Genomic DNA, 19,719 nt, shown 5'->3' on the forward strand with positions numbered 1-19,719 from the left:
GCATCATTACATGCTAGCTTTAACTTGTTTTTCTACTTTAAATAAAATGAATTTACACACTTAATATCTCGTTTCACAGGGCATATATTTCAAGACTCAAGAAATGTATTAAATGTATTAACTAGGATTTAACTGAAGAAATTATAATTAAAAACATGAGAAATATGGTTCTATTTTTATACAGATGTGCATATTTGAAAAGTGTATATAATATTAAATAAGAATACTTCTAACAGGTTGTACATATTAGATTAATATTTTTAAATGGAAATGTTTTATTCCTAATATACAGCCTGCTCTATCACTTTTTCTCAGTTGTTGCATTTAGAGTTCCATGACCAAACATGCATTTTTATAAGGTTGGTAGTCAAAGTACTAAACAAAAGATTGGTTTATTGTATATTTTGAAGTTATCCAGAGTATTCATATTATGAGCTTTAACCAGAAGCCATATTTTTTTCATTATTATGAGTTTTGAGCCTTGCAAAGTTAGTTCATGATCTAGCTCTGGGATGATTCCAGTACTATCAATAGGATCTCTGTTTTACTTTTAAAACTGTAATTGCGTTTCTTGAAGCAGTTTTAATTGTAAGAGACCCAAGCCAACTGCTTATTCCAAATTTCCTCCTCTTACTCATTTTCTTCTTATGAATTAAATTGGAAATCTAAAACTTCCAAGAAATTTTAAAAATCTTTTCTTATTTTATTTACATTTTAGCAGTTAATTACAGCTGATTAACCTAAATTAAGTGCTGTCCAGTGCCTCACCAAAATTAGGTAAATTCTAATGAAGCAACAAATTCTGTATCTGAGAATTTTAAAATATTTCTCCAGTAACTTTACCTTTATTATGCATGAGCAGGCTGTATAGTATTTGAAGTCTGTTTTTGTAGAAGAAACTTTTAATGATATCTTGGCATATTTTTCTTTCTCGTTAATTTAAGAATACCTGATATATTTTCATTTAGAAAAAATCTCTGGTTTAAGAAACCTAGAATGGCTACTTAATTTCATTATGATTTATACCTCCATCTTCTGGGTTGCTAGCTAGCAAGATGCTAATTCTTTAAATGGCCAGACATTCACTATTTTCTGGCCCTTAACCACCGCAGGCAATCATATTTGATGCCCCTTAATTAGAGCACCTTTTTTTCTTTCCAGGTTCTTTTTCCACCTCAGCAATCGAGACAATACATTTGCTTACCATGCTGCTCTCCTAAGTGTTCTTTTGCATGTAAATTAATCTTGATTCAGTTTACACTGTCATGCTGAGTGGTACAAATTGCCTATAACAATAAAACAGCATGAGTTAAAAATAAAGGGGGGTGGGAAGGCAGATTGAATGTGTGCCTTACTTGATAGCATGTTACTTTGCTTTATGCCAATACATTAGCTGGCGATAATGAATCTTCTGTTCTGAAAAGCATGGTTTAGTTGATTTTTTTTAATTTTACTTCAGTGGAGCAATACCTTGTCTCTTATAGACCAAGTTAGACAAACCATTAATGACAAGAGTGTTAAGGTTAAATATGAAGCAATGCATTCACTTCTCTGAGTGCTATCCATCTTTCCATTTACAGGAGCTTGACAAAAGTACTGGCTTTGTACAACATTTCCTTTAATTACAGGCGGAGGGAAACAGGCTTTTAACATAAACATAGTTGCATTCATTTATTCAGAAGTTGCTCTTCAATAGAGCTTAATGGAGAAGGTTTAAATCCTAAATGAGTACACACATCTCTCAGCAGTGTTATGTCAGCAGCCACTGTGCTTTACTTAAAAGCAGTGTTTGCTTGTGTGGTTTTTAAAGCTTTTGCCTAATATTGAAGTTATACAGTCTAAGACAGAACATAGTGTCCCCGAGTTTGAAAGTGGTTAGTAAAAACTGTTCTTTGTTAAAAGCTAAGTAAGTCTTTTTACAGTGTTAGGCTTTAGTCTTCATGCTGCTAAATCATAGGGGTTTTAAAGTGTTTCTGTTGTATTTGCAATAAATAACAAAATTAAATACATAATCCTAAAGGTGGAGGGCCTTTTGAAAACATAAAATCAGCTTTTACCATTTTCATAAATTTTATAAACTATTGTACACATATCATATGTCTCAAAAGATAATCATTTTTAGTAGATACCGTTAGGAGTCAATGACTTACATCACAGATCCAGATAGATGGCATTTATTATAACTATTTTGGTTTTTTTTAACCGGGTACTTAATTTCAGTATTTGTTCCAAGAGTTTGATATGTTATTGAATTTGTCCTTTGAACATTTGTACGTAAGATTCTGATATTAATGGCATGCCTTGTGTTAATTCTATATGGTTTTTGTTGATGATTTTGCTTAACTTAGTTTCTTTCTTAAATATTATTCGAAATGTCTCTGGGATTTAAGTTTTTCCAATTTACATTGTTTCCTTTGTGTTCAAATGTTTTTGCTTCAGAAATTTCAGTTGTTTTTGTCAGTAACCATAGTTCCACTTACTAGGCAAATACTGTTATCACTAAGTGTAGCTTAGATACTTGTCTATGTTTTAGAACCACGTAACTGTTCGGTGACTTTCAGTCACTGTTGAGATAACTTTGATCCATTATATTGAGACCAATATAGAAATGATATAGAAACAATATAGTGTTTCTAGTTATTCCAGAAACACTTTGATTTGTTCTGAAGCAGCGTTTGGTAAGAGAGATCTTTGAATGAAAAGGAGAAGGGAAAAAAACCAAACTCCTAAAAAGTAAAAACTTAATAGTTTATAAAGCCCAAATTAATTGTGTATATTTTAAAGGGAGTGAAATTGGAATTTTATCTTTGTGATTCTATGCTTTTATCAATCTTAGTATTTAAAATCAGGTTATTAAGAGTGATGTTTGACTGCATTTTTACACATTTTTCAACACAACAAGGATTTTAAAAAATTTTTTAATCAGTTGCAGTTCATTTTAATTTTATGAAAATTATCTTGTAAATTACATTCTGAAGTGGTATTTCTTCTCTTAAAAAGTTTTTAAATTTTGGCTATGAATTTTAAATTGTTTAATGTAATTTTCATAAAGAAATTAGTAAAAGGGAGCCGCCTTTTGCTCTTACAGGAATGCTAACGGGAATGAATGAAACTTCTACTGTAATTATTGCTGCACCGCAGAATTTCACTTCCTCTGTGATCCTTCAGAAGGTTGTAAACGTAGCCAACGTAGGTGTAGTCCCTTCTGGCCAAGATAATATACACAGGTAGGTTCACTGACACGTGATGTGGAGATAACTTGTCTACATGTATAAATCTATACTTTTCAATTCATAATTTTCCTTGAAAATAAAAACCCCTAAACATATATGTGCCCCTCCTTTTTTATGCTGATACATTTGATTGATTGGTTTGGATTAAGGCCCTCTTCCCTATTTCATACAATCCTTAGTACACAGATATGGGCTTTCCTGAAAGATACAGATAGTATACCTGCATTTTATAGTAGCTTGGTGATTTGTAGAGGTACCTTGTGTGAGATATGGCTGAGAATTTCTTATTTCACCAGATTCAGTGAATTCCAGGAAGAACTGTTTTATAAAGCAATGGATTTGGACTTTTTTACTTGAAAAGGGGGAAGTTTGGGTATAGATTTCCTTTTGACAGCAATTCCCTAAGGCTGCTTCCAGTAATAAGGAGCTGCTAGACAACCAACATGGGGCCAAATGCAGCTTTTGTTTCTTAGGCCAGGAAATATCTTCACCACCAACCATCTAAAACATGAGGTCCACGTTATTTGTCCTTAAAGGTAACAGAAAATGTGATTAGTATGTGCCTTCTTTGTATCCTTACGAATGCTAGTGGCTTGAAATGAAAGTAAAATAATTACTCCTTAAATAAACATGCAGTTGTTACTTAGTCCTCTGTGAGTTTAAAGGAATTCATTGCAAACTATCTTTTAATTCCTCTGCCATTCTACTGCCAATGGCATACTTCCACCATTACATTTAGGAAATAAATTGAAAATCAAAGAGAACGCCTTCAACCCTTTAAAAATGTATTTTTAAATTAATACAGGGGCAAGAGAGGCCACGTATAAGGAGTTCTGTGGGTGATCTGGATTTTTTTAGACTCAGTTCTGCCATTATTGGGCTTTATAACTTCTCCTTATGGGCTTTAAGTACCTCATCTGTTTGGAAATTGATGGCAGGGAAAGAAGGTGATTGAAATGAAATTCTGTTATCTATGGAAGAACATTGGACTTGACATCAGAAGAGCTGAGTTCAAGTCTTGATCTGCCATTACAGAGTTGCCTAACTTCATCTACTAATCATGACAGAATGAAAACTGCATGTACTAGTCAAAAATCAAATTTGCCTTGTGCCTTTTTTTTTTTTTTGCAAAGAGGAGGTCCTTAAGTAAGTTGCTCAAGAGATCTGATGCTTCCGTTTCTTAATTTTTGATAAGCCCTAGCTATCTCACATAGGGTGGTGATAAAATAATAAAATGGATATAAGGTCATCATATTGGTACCGCCATGCAAATATACACCTTATCTATCAGTTAGTGTTGGTCAATAGGGGAAAAAATGAACAAAAAGAAGGCTTTTAGTAAAAAATTTTTGGTTCTAAGTCTTCCTTGTTTTGTTTTCTGCTTTAAATACTTTTTTTCACTTTCCTGAGTGATTTTCTTCAGCAGAAGTTGTTCTGTTTTATTTATGGATCCTTTGAATTATTGAAATTACTAAAACACCAAAATATTGTACATCAACTTTAACTTTTAGCTTATGCTGTATGAAATTTTACCTGACACATCTAGTATCCAGCAATACTTCAGTCTTATTTTAATATGTTCCTTTGTAGTAGACAAAACAACATAGGGTAACCCTTGTTTATGTTGGAACTTCTAATTAAGTTTTTGTTTTGCTTTGTATGCGGGTTTTTAACTTTTCTGAAAGCAATGACAGTGTTCCAGGTTTTTGTTTCTTAGAAGAAAATAGCCAGATTACCTTCTCAAAACCAACTGATATGAAAGCCATTTTCCTATTGGGAAAAAGACTAAGTAAGACACTTAGCACAGTTGTATAATTCTTATTAAAGCATAAAGTTTGCCTATAACTTGTCTTGGTGGTTTAGAACTTAATGCCTGTTCACAGGATTAAGTTACAGTCAGTTCTCAATTATCCATACCAGTGCAGGGGAGACACACAACTAGGAACCATTTCTATCTGCCTTTGGAGTGCAGGGTTTGCACTTACACTTAATGGCCATGGTCCTCAGACACTTCTGCAATGTGTTGACACTTTTCCAGTCCAGCCTTATCACAGTGGCCTGGTATTTGGCTCTGTAACTTGGTGGAGGAGCCGGAAGTGAATAAAATGAGCCGGAAGTGAATAAAATGCCTGTGTATAATTCTAAATAGGCTGTGCTATCTTAACCTGCCTCACAAGTCTCATTGTACTTATTGAAAATGTTTTACATTTGCTTTTTTTATAGTAAGGTATGGCTATAATAATGTTTTAAATTTTAGAAGCCTTCCAATAAATACCTAGAGTTATTTGTAGTTTTCATACAGATATTGACAAAAATTACTATCCCACAAATGTAACATTTTTTGCCATTCTTTTATGCTCAGTAAGTTAAAACGGAAATAAACAGTTGGTAGTACAGTCTGTACCAGTAGCTTTCTTAATTTCATTTAAAATGAAATAGCAATTACTGTTTATAATAACAAAAATTAACAGTTTACCACTTTATTGAATTGTATTAATGTTTTTGACAGTGTTCAGTAGGGGATTACCCTGTGGGATGAATGAGTTTATATATCTAAGCCTTTATATGATTTAATTGTTAGTAATAAAATTGAAATCTCTATGAGATTTTTGAATGACTTCTCTATTCTTCTGTGGTAGTTGCTTTTTTGAGTTTATGAAAAATAGGACCAAAACCATTATTGTATTTATTAATGGTAATCATTTTTAATAAAAAAACAATAAGCTTGAAAAGCATTTTGACCATTAGTATTTTAAGAAATTAAAATTTTCAGTACAATAAATTATTCTTGGCTGGCCTACCTGTGTTCTATTTAATTTTTCAGGATCTTTCATTTCTGAGAGGACTTTTTAATTAGCATTAGAATATTCTTTCTGACCATTCAATGAATTAAGTTCCCATTGTCTAGTTTTAGGATAATTTATTCCTACTACTCTTTACAATTTGAATGTTTTTTTACATTAAATACCAAGTTAAAAAGTATTTAACATAAGAATTAGCTAAGAAAAAGTGAATCTTCATTAATATGTAGAAGTGTGTAACAGTATAAAGTAGAAATTTTAATTGAATACGTAAGAGAAAATGGTTCCTAACGCATTAGCAGCAAATACCTCCATTAAGAAAAAGTCAATTAAAGGAGCACAAGTTTTATGGAATTCAATTCAAAAACCAGGAGCATTTTCAGCGTAGTTAACCGGTTTCAAAGATCAGTTGAGAAAGTAGAACTACTTTCAGATTATGTGACATTTAGTTTTGATTTTCTAAATGAACCATAGAATCAGAAAGCCAGCCAGTATACTATTGAAAGACTTAATTTTATCTTCATTTCTGTGGTATGTACTTACTGGTTGAAAAAGCTGCTCTTTGAGAACAAAACCATCTTATTGAGATCTACAGAGTTATGGTCATTGTGCCAATCTGCTGTTTTCCAAATTACAGTTACCACATGATAAGGGGTAACAGAGAAGTCAGAATCAAAAAAATCATAAGAAGCATTTATTAAATATATAGCCGAACATCTTCATGTCCTATGTTAGATACTCACATATAAGAATGTGAGACACTGTGAAAGTCTTAAAACACATTATTTAAAACAATATTAATAGAGTATATACAAAGGGCAGAATGAACAACAGTAAACCAGTATATGAATAGACGGAAAAGTTAAAAGGTGAAGATTTTATGTGTTTTAGGGGAGGTTAGAGAGACTAGCACTGGAAATCCTAGGTTTATCCCGGGCCAGAAAAAATTTCTTGTGTCCCTCCAAAAAAGAAATTAAGTGTTCATGAAGGAGATTCGTATTCAATAGTGTAGAAACTGAGGTGCATTTGCCTTAATTACATTGCTTGTCCTCTGATAAACTAATGAATAAAAATGACCAAAATGCAGAAGCCAAAAAATCTATACCTTCAAAATCTCTAACGTTGTTCTGTATAAAAGAACTATGTGGGAGTTTGTGTAAAACTCAGATTCCTGGGACCCACACCCAAAAACTCAGATTCAGGACTGCTGGGGCAGGACCCAGTATTCCAAGTGGTTGCAGATAAGTGTTCCAAAAGTTCATAGTTAATGCTAGCCACATGGCATGTTTTAAAATATATTTTTCTGTGTTTATGTTTCTTTTTTACAGGTTAGTCATTCAGGAACATCAGTAAACAAGATGTTTGATTTAGGTTTTTCTTCTTTTTATCCAGTGTGTTCCAGCCAAGAAAGTCTTTTGTTAACTAGAGTAGCACATTACAGTGGTAGCTCTGAAACAGTCTTAGACCATAAGTAAAAGTTTGCCTTTCAGCAGTCTCAACATTTTACATTTTAACCCAGTTTCAGGAATTCTGACATTCATATACAGTAAAACAGTATTGTTAAAAACAGTTGTCATACAACCTACTTATTTTTCCCTTTCGTGAACAACAAATTGACCTTATAAGGGGTGATATTTGAGTGAAAACAGAAAGCCATGTCTCTGCCACGATTCTATTTTAGTTCTTACCTTATTCAGTAAGACCTTAGGACAGCTTTCATTAACTTGTATTCAGTACTTACGTTCTTTTTTTCCCCCTGTATATTGTAATCTATGGTTTGGATTTTGTTTATCCTGTCACTTTTTTAATTTGCAAATTTTGAACATATACAACCTGTGAATAATTACAATCCTTACAGAATAAATGTTGTTTTACTGTTGTTACTTAGGTCCTTAACTATTAGAAAAATCAGGTGTTGTGAATGGAACTGTGAATCCATGGCAACCTAGTAGCCAACTTCTTAATTTATCAACACATTTAAAGACAGTTTATTGTTTTAGGATTAAAATAAAATTTTTTTTACTTAAAGTAGTTGTAAAGAACAACTTATTTCATTTCTAGTCCTTAAACTCATCCAGTGAATCACTGTTGTATACATGTTTATGGTTATTAATAGGGGAAATACTGGTATATACCATTGTTTCTATCCTAAGATATCTATATTGTGTAACTCCTTCATTCAATATTTTTTGAAGACCTTTGTGACAGATTTTGTTGCTGCTGGGGTTAGAAACATGAATGACATAGTTACTTCTTGGTGGGAGTCTTTGATATTTTCCTTTTTTTGGTTCTTAGGTTGATCAACCTTTGGGTTATTGTTTTTGTTTGCTAGTTGTTTTATTTCTTTTCCCCTGATAACTATGGAATATTTAAATACTGGGTCATTTTGAAGGACCATAATGGATAAGAATGACATTTGATGGCTTGGTGCCCTAACTTTATAAGCCTGATACTATAGTCACCATACTTCATCTGTCTGAAAACAAAAGTTTGTACAAACAGTTGTTAATATAAAGATGCCAGGCTTCGGTCTTTTCTACAATATGACAAATTGGAGAGAATGTCCAGTGGTTAGGACTTGGCACTTTCACTGCAGAGGGCCCGGGGTTCAATCCCTTGTCAGGGAACTAAGATCCCCACAAGCCACGTGTCACAGCCAAAAAAAAACCAAACAAATAGACAAAAAACAAATTGGCCTCTCAAACCAGGACTAAGATTTGTGGAACCTATTTCGTGATCAGAGTTTTTCTCACATTGGTGGTTGTCCACTAGAGGGCAGCACTGCTTTTTTATCTGACTGCTTTGATCTCTGCAGGCTCTGAGCAGCAATTCATTGAAAAGCAAATGTGGACCTCTAATTTTTACACAGAAGGCGGCGTATTTGGATATTTCAGAAATAACCAAACTGCAGTTGATTTTTGCTTTAAAACATTGTATATTTAAATTTTATTTAATTCCACTGTGAAGTAATATTCTACAATGCAACAATTTTACAAATAGGAATATATAAATGTTTTCATGTAAAAACGAAAGAAAGGTATTCTTGATGATTTTCCTTCTGGGTTGACAATTTTATAAGGAATCAAAGAGAATGGGGTAAGAATTTATTTGTTTTACTCTCTGGTTTTCTGTTAAGTCCTATCCCACCCCACCCGCACCAAACAGACAAACCAAAAATGCTCTGGAATAACTGGAATGTTTCGTATCTCCTTTGAGAAAGTGCACTTAGATTTTCTTAGCTTTCCTGTATAATGAGAATGCATCGTTGACAAGATAGTGTAGGGAATCACTTTTTATACCAATTCTAAAGATTAGAATAGAAAATAGAGAGTCCTAAATTCTGATGGTAGCTTATTTTTTGTTTTAACTATTCTAATCAGAATGTTAAAGGAAAACACTACAATATTGCTGGCTTTTTTAAAAATAATAGGGAAAAATACATTGCTTTGGATAAATTCTCTAAACTTGAACCACATGTAAATATTTTCTTAATATTAATTCAATAGTATAATGAGCTTAACTTCAAAATACACTTTTGTAGTCAACGAAATGGGATTTTTTTTACAACTTACAAATTCTCTGCCTTTTGAAAATGTTATGCTATATTAACTCAAAATTATAAGGGTTTATCATTTTAAATCCTTTGGAAAATAATACTCCAAATCAACATGCTTTGGTATTCGATGTTAGGAGGCTTATTCAAACCAGTATTTCTTACGTATAGTCATTGTGCAACTTCATTACACATTTGTCAACTTTGGACTAATTATTTTTATATAGCTAGGGCAGGGCACTGCATCTTGTGATCGTCTTTCTTACTAATAGGATTCTGTCTGCTTCAGCAGACAGTAATTGAAGGCTTCATGTACAGAGTGGGGAAAAAAAAAAGTTTTAGCCTGAGTGGGCCATTGTCACAGCTCCTGGTAACCAGTAGAACAGAAAACACAAGAAAACTGAACTCAGAATAGAAAAATCAGAAACCAGGAAGACTATCCAAGAGAAGAAAAAGCATGTCTTTGAGCTGTTGCATTAAGTGTAGCAAATATGATTCTGCGTAAAAAAGTTTTATGTTTCTGAATACCCTGGAGATTGATGCAGCCTCTCAGATAAATATTTTTTAATTCATGTTGTTCTATCAACATTTCAGTTATTAAAACAGTTGAGTTGTAGGATTCTTTTCCTTCCAACAAAGAGCATTTAAGGTCCATAGGCATTTTCCTACAAATCTAAAAGAAGTATGGTTTAAGTGCATGAAGGAGTAAGTCCGTGCGTCGTAAATAATATATTTGTTCAAATTCATTGTCGTTATTTGACCTGTTCTCATAATTTTGTCAGTAGTTAAAACAAATGAACTTCTTTAGAAGAGTAGTACATACTTTGATTTAGGTTTGGCAACCACCTTATTTCATCTTTTTCTTTAAATCTTAGGAATTCTTACGGACTTCAAAGATTAAATGTCAATTGTTAGAGACAATAGACAAAAAGACATTTAACAAGATGAAATACAAATATATCCAAACAATTTTACCTTCTCAGTTGGTGATTAGAAACAGTGAGTGCTTGGTGGTAGGATGAAAATGAAAAATTATGAAAAATACCTAGCTGGTATCCTTTTAATAACATGGAGCCCATCTTACATAGGCAATACATCTGTAACTGTCATCCACTTATTTGTTCTCATCTGTGGTGTTACTGGTGTTTGAGGTTGGTTGGTCTCCCAGTCGTCCCTCCCTACATTACAGCTCCATTCAACGTTTTGTATTTTTCATTGCTGGTGTCTCTTTTGAAGGAGTGGGGGTGGGGAATGTTTGTTTATTTTTTTTAATCTTTAAAGGCAGAACTTTAAAATGTGTTGTGGCAAAGCATCAAGTCAAGATGCTTTGAATTACAGAATATTACAAATCAGGTACACAACTTTTGAAGAGAAAAATCTTCTTAAAGTTTCTGGAACAATAATAGATTATATGCATATTAGGTAAATAAGAAAACCTTAATTCCCTGTTGACAGGTAAAAAACAAATATTAAGAGGGCATTTTGCATGTATTAAGAGAATGTGTGTGATCTAGAATCAGAAAGGTTGGGTTCAAATTCCTGCTCAACCATTCGCTAGCTATATGTCCCTGAGCTAGTTTCTCAACGTCTTTGGGCCTCAGTTTCCTCACCTACAAATTGATCTGACTCAGAATCAAATGAAGTAATGCAAGTGAAGTACTTAGTACCCAGTGCACACAGCATTTAATAAATGATAGCTGCTATTATCATTACAGTGATCAAAAACTTCACAGATTTTCTGGAAAAAAAATTGTCAGTGTGATCTTAGTTTGAGGCCAAGTACAAAGGTTCTTATGTCTGCCATTAAATTTAGTATGCAGGTGTTTGACCCAAGCTGTCTTTATAATCAGTGTTTCTTACATCCCAAAGCTAGCTATTTGTTATTTACCAACTAGTACTCTTTCCATAACTATCTTTTAAACTATCTTTTAAATAGCCTGTTTGGAAGTTAAATGATTAATAAATTTTGGGGGGAGGGGGTGGCTTCTGCTTTCATGGACCAAAACAAACCAATTGTAATCATGCTGTGTTCCAATTAAATACATCCTTTTTGAACTGTGAAATGAGAATGTCAGAACATCTGATCTTCTGGTCTTCTGCTTTAAAACATTGCTTCTATCATTTGTGCCCATTAGAACATACAGACCTAGTTAAAAGGCAGTAGCTTTCACACCAGGTAACAGATTTTATTGCTAGGATGATTTGCTTAGCGTGTTTCCACTGCAGTGTAAGCAAATGCCTCTTATGTGCCCCTATTCTTTCCAGTATTGAGCATTTTGTGGTATTAGGATTTTTAAAACAGGTACAAGACACTAGTTTTAATCTCTGTAAACATACTGACATCAAAATTGACATTTATCTCTGCTGAGTTTATATTATTGTAACATCAACCCTAAGTTTTAATAGAAAAGAGATAAAATGTGCTTTGGGGCTGTGCAACCCTGACAGTCAACAGTCAGTAGGAACTTTTGCGTTCCTTTTCAGACACAGTCTTCTTCTCCGTGTTCCCAAGGCAAAAGTGTTAAGTAAAGACTATCATTGACATAATGATAACCCTGTCAGAAATAGGGACCTCTGCTGAAATATTTGTTGAATGAAGATTTGGTGATGACCACATCTGTGGGGAAAGTTGCATAAATGGGTGAGACAATAGAGCCACCTAGTATCTATCATCTGGTGACATGGTTTAACAGAAATACAGAAACAGGGCTCTCCTATGAAGCACAAGAACCTCGAAAATTTGGACAAAAGAAATGCAGAAACCTGCAAGGGGTGATAGAAAAGAGAGGTCATTTCAGGGCTGGTGATCTTGTGTTCTCTCAAAGAGGCAGCTGAGTTGCCCAGTTCCTAATCTCGTGTATGGGCGTCTAAAGAGCAAATGGGTATGTATGTCCAGAGCTTTATAAAACCTCTTTAAAAACATTGGTATGATTTCTGTTCCTAAACTGGCTCTACTTATAGTTGCTTCTCTCAGTGGAAAAACTGCTCTATCAGATTCCTTACAAGTCTTCAGCATGTTTGGAGCGAGTACACAAATAAATGTCTACGAAGGTTTCTAACACACTTTGTCTACCACCCATTAACTAACATTTTAAAACACGACTTAAAAGTGTTGATAATATGTTCATCTTAGTAAAATTAGCATATTTGTCTTGCTTTTGATGCATTATTCTAATTATTGTTGGAAAATTGATTTTCATGATTCGATTTAGGCCAAAAATGGCTTGTTAGGTCCCCACACAAAAAAAAAAAAAAGAAAAGAAAAAGAAAGAAAGAATCTAATATGTTATGGGATTTTGATGTCATTTTTTTAAAAAAACTCAAAAAAGAAATTACTTTTCATTTAAAGAGAATCTGCTTCCTGCTTAAGTGGCTAATATTTTAATTAAGTCAGGAGTGAAGTTTTTCTGAGTGTCTCCTGATAAACTCCCTCTTTTATGTTGATGGTAATTAAACAGATCCCCGAGGACGCCATGGGCTCTGTGCAAGGCCCATGCTAATTGTCAGACATGAGACACTGACCAGTTGGTTGGCTCTTGAATAGGCCACAGCGCGCTGTCAGCGCAGCAGTCTGATTTTTATGTATTGTGAGCTGCTGTCAGGGCTAACCGGGTGCCATTGTGGCTGAAGATGTTGCGCAGATTGAGGCAGATGGCTCAGATTCAGACACGTGTCCTCCAGAAAGGGGAAAGGGGATCAGCCCTGCAGAGTGGGGTCACAGCAGGTCACAGACCTGCTCTACACTTGCTAGTGTTTTCAAAAGCTCATGCGCAGCAACTTTGTTTTTCTCCAGTCATCCCTGCAAGCAAACCCCGTCCCCCACCCCGTCCCCCCAAAAGTGTGGAACATGCTCTACGTGGAAAATGGAGGCCTAGGAGGGGACCACCCTCTTCCCGTCTCTGGGGCTCAACTGTGCAGGCAGAATGAATTAGCAGGATTGACAGAAGTTCATTGTGCCTCCAACGGCTTTGCAGTCAATTGCAGTGCTTAAAAGGCTAGTTTTGCTTTTAATTTCATGTAATTAGTAGGTTCTTCGTGTCTCGGAATTTAGTAATGGAGCCTTAGACCTCAAGTTTCCTCTTTTACATTCTAAAGCAGAAAGAAGATCTAACGTTATGAACGTTAAAAAAAATACAAGCGGAGGGAGCAGGGTGTTGCACTTGGCTCTCACGTGATTCTGTTACATGTCATCAACATTAGAGATTGAAGCTGAATATTGAACATGTCTGAATTCATTGAAACTTATGAAGAGTTTATAATGCACACAAAATTAATGTCTTGCATAATCATTTTCAGATGAGGAATTAAAAGTTCAAGCTCTTTGAGAAAGGTACCTTTTTCTTAACATGTTTTAAAGATAAAAATAGAGTGGTTTATTTTAAATGGCACTATGCATGGTGAAATGTTAAATATCAAATGAATAAATGATTCCCAAATATGTAGTAATAGAGAATTATTCACATGCGTCTATTGGTCAAACTAATAAGTAAAATAGAATTCCTTTTTCTGTTCTGTTCCGAAGATACACTGAAATTACCTGCTTGTGGTAAGCATGGTGCTGGGCAGTTTATTGATTTTTCAGAAGAATGCTTGGCTTTGGGTTTCTGGCAGTAGGGAACCTGTAATAAATTACTGAGAAAAGAACGAGTTATTTTAAACCCATTTGAATGTATGCTGTCTCCTTCTTTCCCCTCATGAGAAAAGGTCTCTCTCTCTCTCTCTCTTTTTTTTTTTCTTCCAGGTTTGCAGCTAAAACTGTGCACAGTGGGTCATTGATGCTAGTCACGGTGGAACTGAAGGAAGACTCTACAGCCCAGCTTATCATAAACACTGAGAAAACTGTGATTGGTTCTCTTCTGCTGCGGGAGCTGAAGCCTGTCCTGTCCCAGGGGTAACCTGCTCACATCTGGACTTCAGAATCTGGCACACAACAAAAGTGCCTGGCATCCACTACTGCTGCCTTTCATTTATAATAATAGCCCTTCCATCTGGCAGTGGGGGAAGAATACACTCTGGACATTCTTGTCTCCTGCTTTAGAATGCTAGTGTGTATCTATCATGTATGCAGTACTTTCCCCCTTTTCGCTTTGCTAACCAAAGAACATATATTTTACTGTCAGTGATCCCAACTCCTAAATCCATGTGGCATTTTCTCTGTCCTGCTACTCCTGGCCTTCTCGGCTCCCTGCTCTTTTTCAACAATGATGGACATGAATTAGATACTTAAAGTTCATTGTAAATCATCTTCCCTCTCGCAGGAAGCAAAAATTAGCCTAGAAATAGTATAAATGGCCTCTCAGCTTGGTATGTGAAAATGGGATAGCATACTTTTTTAGAATTAAATTCAAAAGCAACGATTTGTCTGTAAAATTTTGTTCTATGAATTTCCTGGTGTTGTAACTGGTCATCATGAAATTATCTCTGAATAATAAGGTAAATAAACTAGCACCTGAATAACATTTGTCTTTGCATTTTTAATGAGAAATTGTTTATAATCCGTAAGTTCATATGCTGAGGTTTCCTTAAAATAAATATTTTGAGTGTTATATAATGCAGAGAAACAATGGGGTTTAGTTAGTGAAAGAAAAACTACTTTCAAACCAGGTAGATTTTCTACTTATGTCATAGTTAACTTCAAGAAAAAAGTTGATATGTTTAATAACAAAAATAAAAATCTTCATGTCTCTTTATGTACAATTTTGATCTCTTAGTAGAGATCTGATTACAAGGCCTATTACAACTACTGAAGAAATTCTTTGAAACTCATTGTTTCTTTACAAATCTTGATGCCCAACTTTGATGGACTGACTGATGCCTTTGGAAACTAACTAATATAAACTAAATGATAGAAATCTTAAAAACTAGTTATATGATCAACATTTTAGCACTTTGCCCTAGAGTATTTTATTGCTAACTTAGGCAAGGTACTGTTTTTATTGATTGCTCTATAATCAGAAAACTTCTTCCTAATACTTTTAAAAGTTGAAATTGTATTTACCTTTCTGATACAAGCTAATAATAGGCACTAAGACAGTTCCCTTTGTATAGAGCCACATAATGATTTTTTGAAAGTAAAAAAGAAAGGTACATTGATTGAAACATTGTAGAACATACATAAAGAGTAAAGAAAAACAGAAAAAAACATTCTTGGAACATTCAGGCTGTAAAAAATTATTTAGATTTTTAAGTTTGTGAGCTGGAGAGAGCAAACAAGCTTGTTAAAATTTCCTGCTCCTGAAATGCAGCAGTTACTCTGCGGGAGGTATTACTGAGGCAGGCACATGTTCTCCTTCACTCTGGAGAAACGTATACTGGGATAGTACTCACGCCAAGAAGCACCTCTGTAATTGCAGCCCTTTGGCATTTCCATCATTAACCCTATTTCTTAGGGCTTTACAACTTCGGATTTTTAAGTCAATAACTTTTTGAAACACTGGAAAGAATTTGACAGGCTAAATACTTATTTTCTGAAAAACGTATTTGGACTTACTGTCATCAAAGCAGAGGGGGAAATGCATGTTGTGATGTAGAGATTTTTATTTTCCTTAAATTGGGGCACTCATCTTTGAAAATAGATCACGCATTTGTCTGTTTTTTAAAACTAAGAAAACTTCAGTAGGATTTTACCTTTGAATAAGATAGTAATTTTGACTGCTAATTTTTAGATTTAAAATGTATATTAAATTAATATGTTGTGGTATGCTAACAGTTGAAACCACTTGAATATCAGTAGCTTATTATCATTAAAATATTTTTTCCCATAAGTGAAATTAGAGAAATGACCACAGTCCCAAGTTTAAGGTTTAGGGGTTTTTTTGTTGTTTTTTACCTTTCTTTGGTACAGTGATTCAGAGTTCCTGGCCTCGTGTTTTCCTTTAACATTATCATAATCCATGATTATCTTTTAAATTGTTCCATTGAGTCAGGTTAGTCAATGTTGCATTCTTAATTCCAGCTATAGTTTTTCATTTTAATGCCCACTTAATGGGACATTATATGTACACCAATCTTGAAGAATGGCTCTCATAGTATATTTCAGACAGCCTCATTTTTGGTATCACAATACATCTGCTTTATTATAAGAAAAGGAGAATGTTTTTATTCTGAAAAGACTATAATAATGAACTGATCAAATTAAAAGACTGGATACTTGCCCTTCCCAATAACTATTTGCAAACATTTGAATAACTTTATAGTAAGCTTATGAAAAGTTTGCCCTTGTAACTTGTGTTTCTGTGGTTAAAATTTTAAATGTTGGGACCTCCCTGGTGGCCCAGTTGTTAAGAATCCACCTGCCAACGCAGGGGACACGGGTTCGAGTCCTGGTCTGGGAAGATCCCACATGCTGCGGAGCAGCTAAGCCCATGCACCACAACTACTGAAGCCCACGTGCTCTAGGGCCCGCATGCTGCAACTACTGAGCCCCCATGCTGCAACTACTGAAGCCCGCACGCCTAGAGCCCGTACTCCGCAACAAGAGAAGCCACCGCAAGGAGAAGCCCTGCGCCCCGCAACGAAAAGTAGCCCCCGCTCGCTGCAACCAGAGAAAGCCTGCACCCAGCAACAAGACCCAACTCAGCCAAAAGTAAATAAAATGTTTTTAAAAGATATTTTTAAAAAATTGTTAATGTTAACATTAGAGAAGACAAGAATCCAGAATGCCAAATAACATAAAGGGAGGCTTGAAAAAAAGTTGGAACAGCTAAAGGAGAACCTAAGCTCTTTCACCTTCGTTGTTCCTTCTCTGTAATCTCTCTGACCTTATAGAAAACTTTGTTTAAAGGGGGGAAACTCTTTCGCATAATGGGAGGGGAGGGAAAAAAAGCCCTATGTTATAACACAAAATTAACAGAGCCTTACTATTACCTTTCTATTTAAAGACCGCGTCCGCCGTGGAGCATGACAAACTGCAGTAACCCTTGTCAGGGATGTGGGAAAACAGAAGATGTGCTCTGTCCCCCAAGAAACCTATAGCCCAGTTGGCCATAAATGAAGAAATGGCAGTGTGGCCTTGGCTAAGTTAGGGAGCACTAGTTTGTAAACAAGTCTCGCTTACGTACTAATACAGGCTCGACTCCTCCCCGACCCCTGCTCACTCCAGGTGTCGAGTCAGCCCCAGAGGCCTGCTGAGCCCATGTCCTCATCTCTCCTCTCCCAGATGACCCGACCAGACAGGGTGCACACTTTGTTCCTCCATCAACAGGCGGTCAGTTAACTGAAAGACAATTACTTTCCCACCATGTGCTTGCTTATTTTTTTTAAATCTTTGTCCTTCCCACCTACCCTCCAACTTGGCCAGTTACCTCAGGAAGTTTTCATGATCACTTTCACTCTCTTCTCAAGAGTTCAGAGAAACAAAAAAATCAAGTTTGTGATAGTGTTGTTGTCTTAGATGAATGGAAATTGTGTTTAATAGGAAAATATGCCCTTTGATGGACCAGAAGATTCTTTTCTGAGTCTTAACAGACTCCACCTCCTTTCTTTATATGACTTCCCAACAAAGAGCATCTGATAACAATTAAATGAGTGCTTTACTCTCCTCCTATTTTGGTAACATTACTCTTTGGTTTTTTCCACCACTTTTCAACTGTTATGAGTAAGCAGAATTTTAAGATCTGACCTGGAAAGGTGACCACTGTATGTAACTGTTTTTTGTAAATAATGTGCAAAATGTTTAAAATCTAAAACGTGTTGGAGTCCACATGATCACTTGACCAAGAAACTTGGGACACCACTGTTTGGAAGCTGAAATGGTTTCTGGGAAAGATTGTAAAGCAGTGGCATGACTGTCAACTTGCCACCAGTAAGAGCTATTGGGTTTAGGGGAAGAAGGGATCCCTGGGCTAGAGGGATCTGAGAAGGTTTGACTAAGGCAATGAAGCTAGCTCTTAAAAGTGGGGCAGCATTTAGAAAAGTGTTTCCAGGAGTGAGAGAAGGGAGAATACGTTGTTCTCAGCTGAGGCTGTATCTTAGAATCTTTCAAAATACCTTTGTACAGAAAGCAGCATTGGCCACAACACACCAAGAAGTGATGTGTCCTCTTCCTTTCCTTGCCCTCATTTCTCCTCTTGCCCCTGTCACAAAGTCTCTCTCTCCTGGAGCCACTCCTCAAGCCTCCACCTCAGTGGTCTGCAGCAGTTTAAAGAAGAAATGAAGGACCGAGATGTTAGGGATGGGGCTATGCTGAGCTTGTGAACCGCACAGAGGCAGGAAGAAAGGTAGGAACCGTCGAGCTAGAGATCAGCAGAAACAGGCTTTGTTGGTTGGTTGTAGTCTCCTGCTTGTAGGTCAGTTTTAGATATTTCCTTGGGGATTGTTTCCTGTGCCATTGCAGGTTCCAAAATGAGTCTTTTCAGACTTAAACGTAGCTAAAGAATATTAAGTTCCATTGGTATCTCTTTCCTGGTTAAGTGATTTTGAGTTGAAGTGATGCTAAAATTCCTAATCTCCCCTCATGTTTGTCTTTCTCTGGAGCCAGTTTTATGTACATAGTCACATGAACATGTAATTCCTAGCTGGTTCATTATGCACGCTGAAGACCCCAAACCCTCAACTCAAATGGGGACTTAGTACAATGGACTAAACCTGTCTTCAGTGACATTCTGAGACACTGGTTTCTCATTTACAACCTAGAGGGCCAGAGATCAGGCTTAAATGTAGAAGAATCTTAATTCTGAGACCTAGAGATGTTTAGAAAACCTAACCAGTAGATAATTCTGGGCTCATTCGTGTCAGAGGAGACTGACATGAATACAGACTGCGCATGCTACAGAGGTGCTTAGAACCGGGAAGCCTCACCTTGCCCACCCTTCTCATTAACTGGTGGGGGTGGTGTAGTGGGTACCAAGGGGAAGGAATCAGAATATGGGAGGGAGGGAGGGAGGGAAGGGAGATCAGCTCTCTCAACCTGTACCCCAACCAAGATTCTGATTCTTTTTTCCCCTCTAGAAGAGCATCTTCTTCTCAAACCATGTAAGAACGAACTTTTTTTTTTAAATCAATAGGATGTGAATGAGGACTCTTGTTTCACAGTAGGGTCAACCATCTCTATGGGTAACGGTGAGGAATTGTTAAGACCATGACCTACAAAAAGAAGAAGGTTAAATTCTGCCTTTGCAAGGTAGTTAAGATA

The 19,719-nt window shown here is 35.6% G+C and overlaps 1 protein-coding gene across 3 annotated transcripts in view; it reads left to right on the forward strand.

Moving 5' to 3' along the window:
* Positions 1–15,046, forward strand: part of AP3B1 (adaptor related protein complex 3 subunit beta 1) — a 275,250-nt gene extending 260,204 nt beyond the window's left edge. The window contains exons 26-28 of one of the 3 annotated variants that reach the window (XM_027100770.1): positions 3,089–3,227; positions 13,884–13,917; positions 14,329–14,438. In XM_027100770.1, coding sequence (XP_026956571.1) covers positions 3,089–3,227; positions 13,884–13,887 — 143 coding nt within the window. In that variant the 3' untranslated portion in view covers positions 13,888–13,917; positions 14,329–14,438. Of the gene's footprint in view, positions 1–3,088; positions 3,228–13,883; positions 13,918–14,328 lie in introns of all 3 variants that reach the window. The other 2 variants (XM_027100769.1, XM_027100772.1) reach the window with 2 other exon arrangements.
* The last annotated feature ends 4,673 nt before the right edge of the window (positions 15,047–19,719 follow it).

Source organism: Aethalodelphis obliquidens, unplaced genomic scaffold (genome assembly GCF_003676395.1).
Source record: "Aethalodelphis obliquidens isolate GAN/ISIS:26980383/991018 unplaced genomic scaffold, ASM367639v1 scaffold4, whole genome shotgun sequence".
In the NCBI taxonomy this organism is placed as follows: domain Eukaryota; kingdom Metazoa; phylum Chordata; class Mammalia; order Artiodactyla; family Delphinidae; genus Aethalodelphis; species Aethalodelphis obliquidens.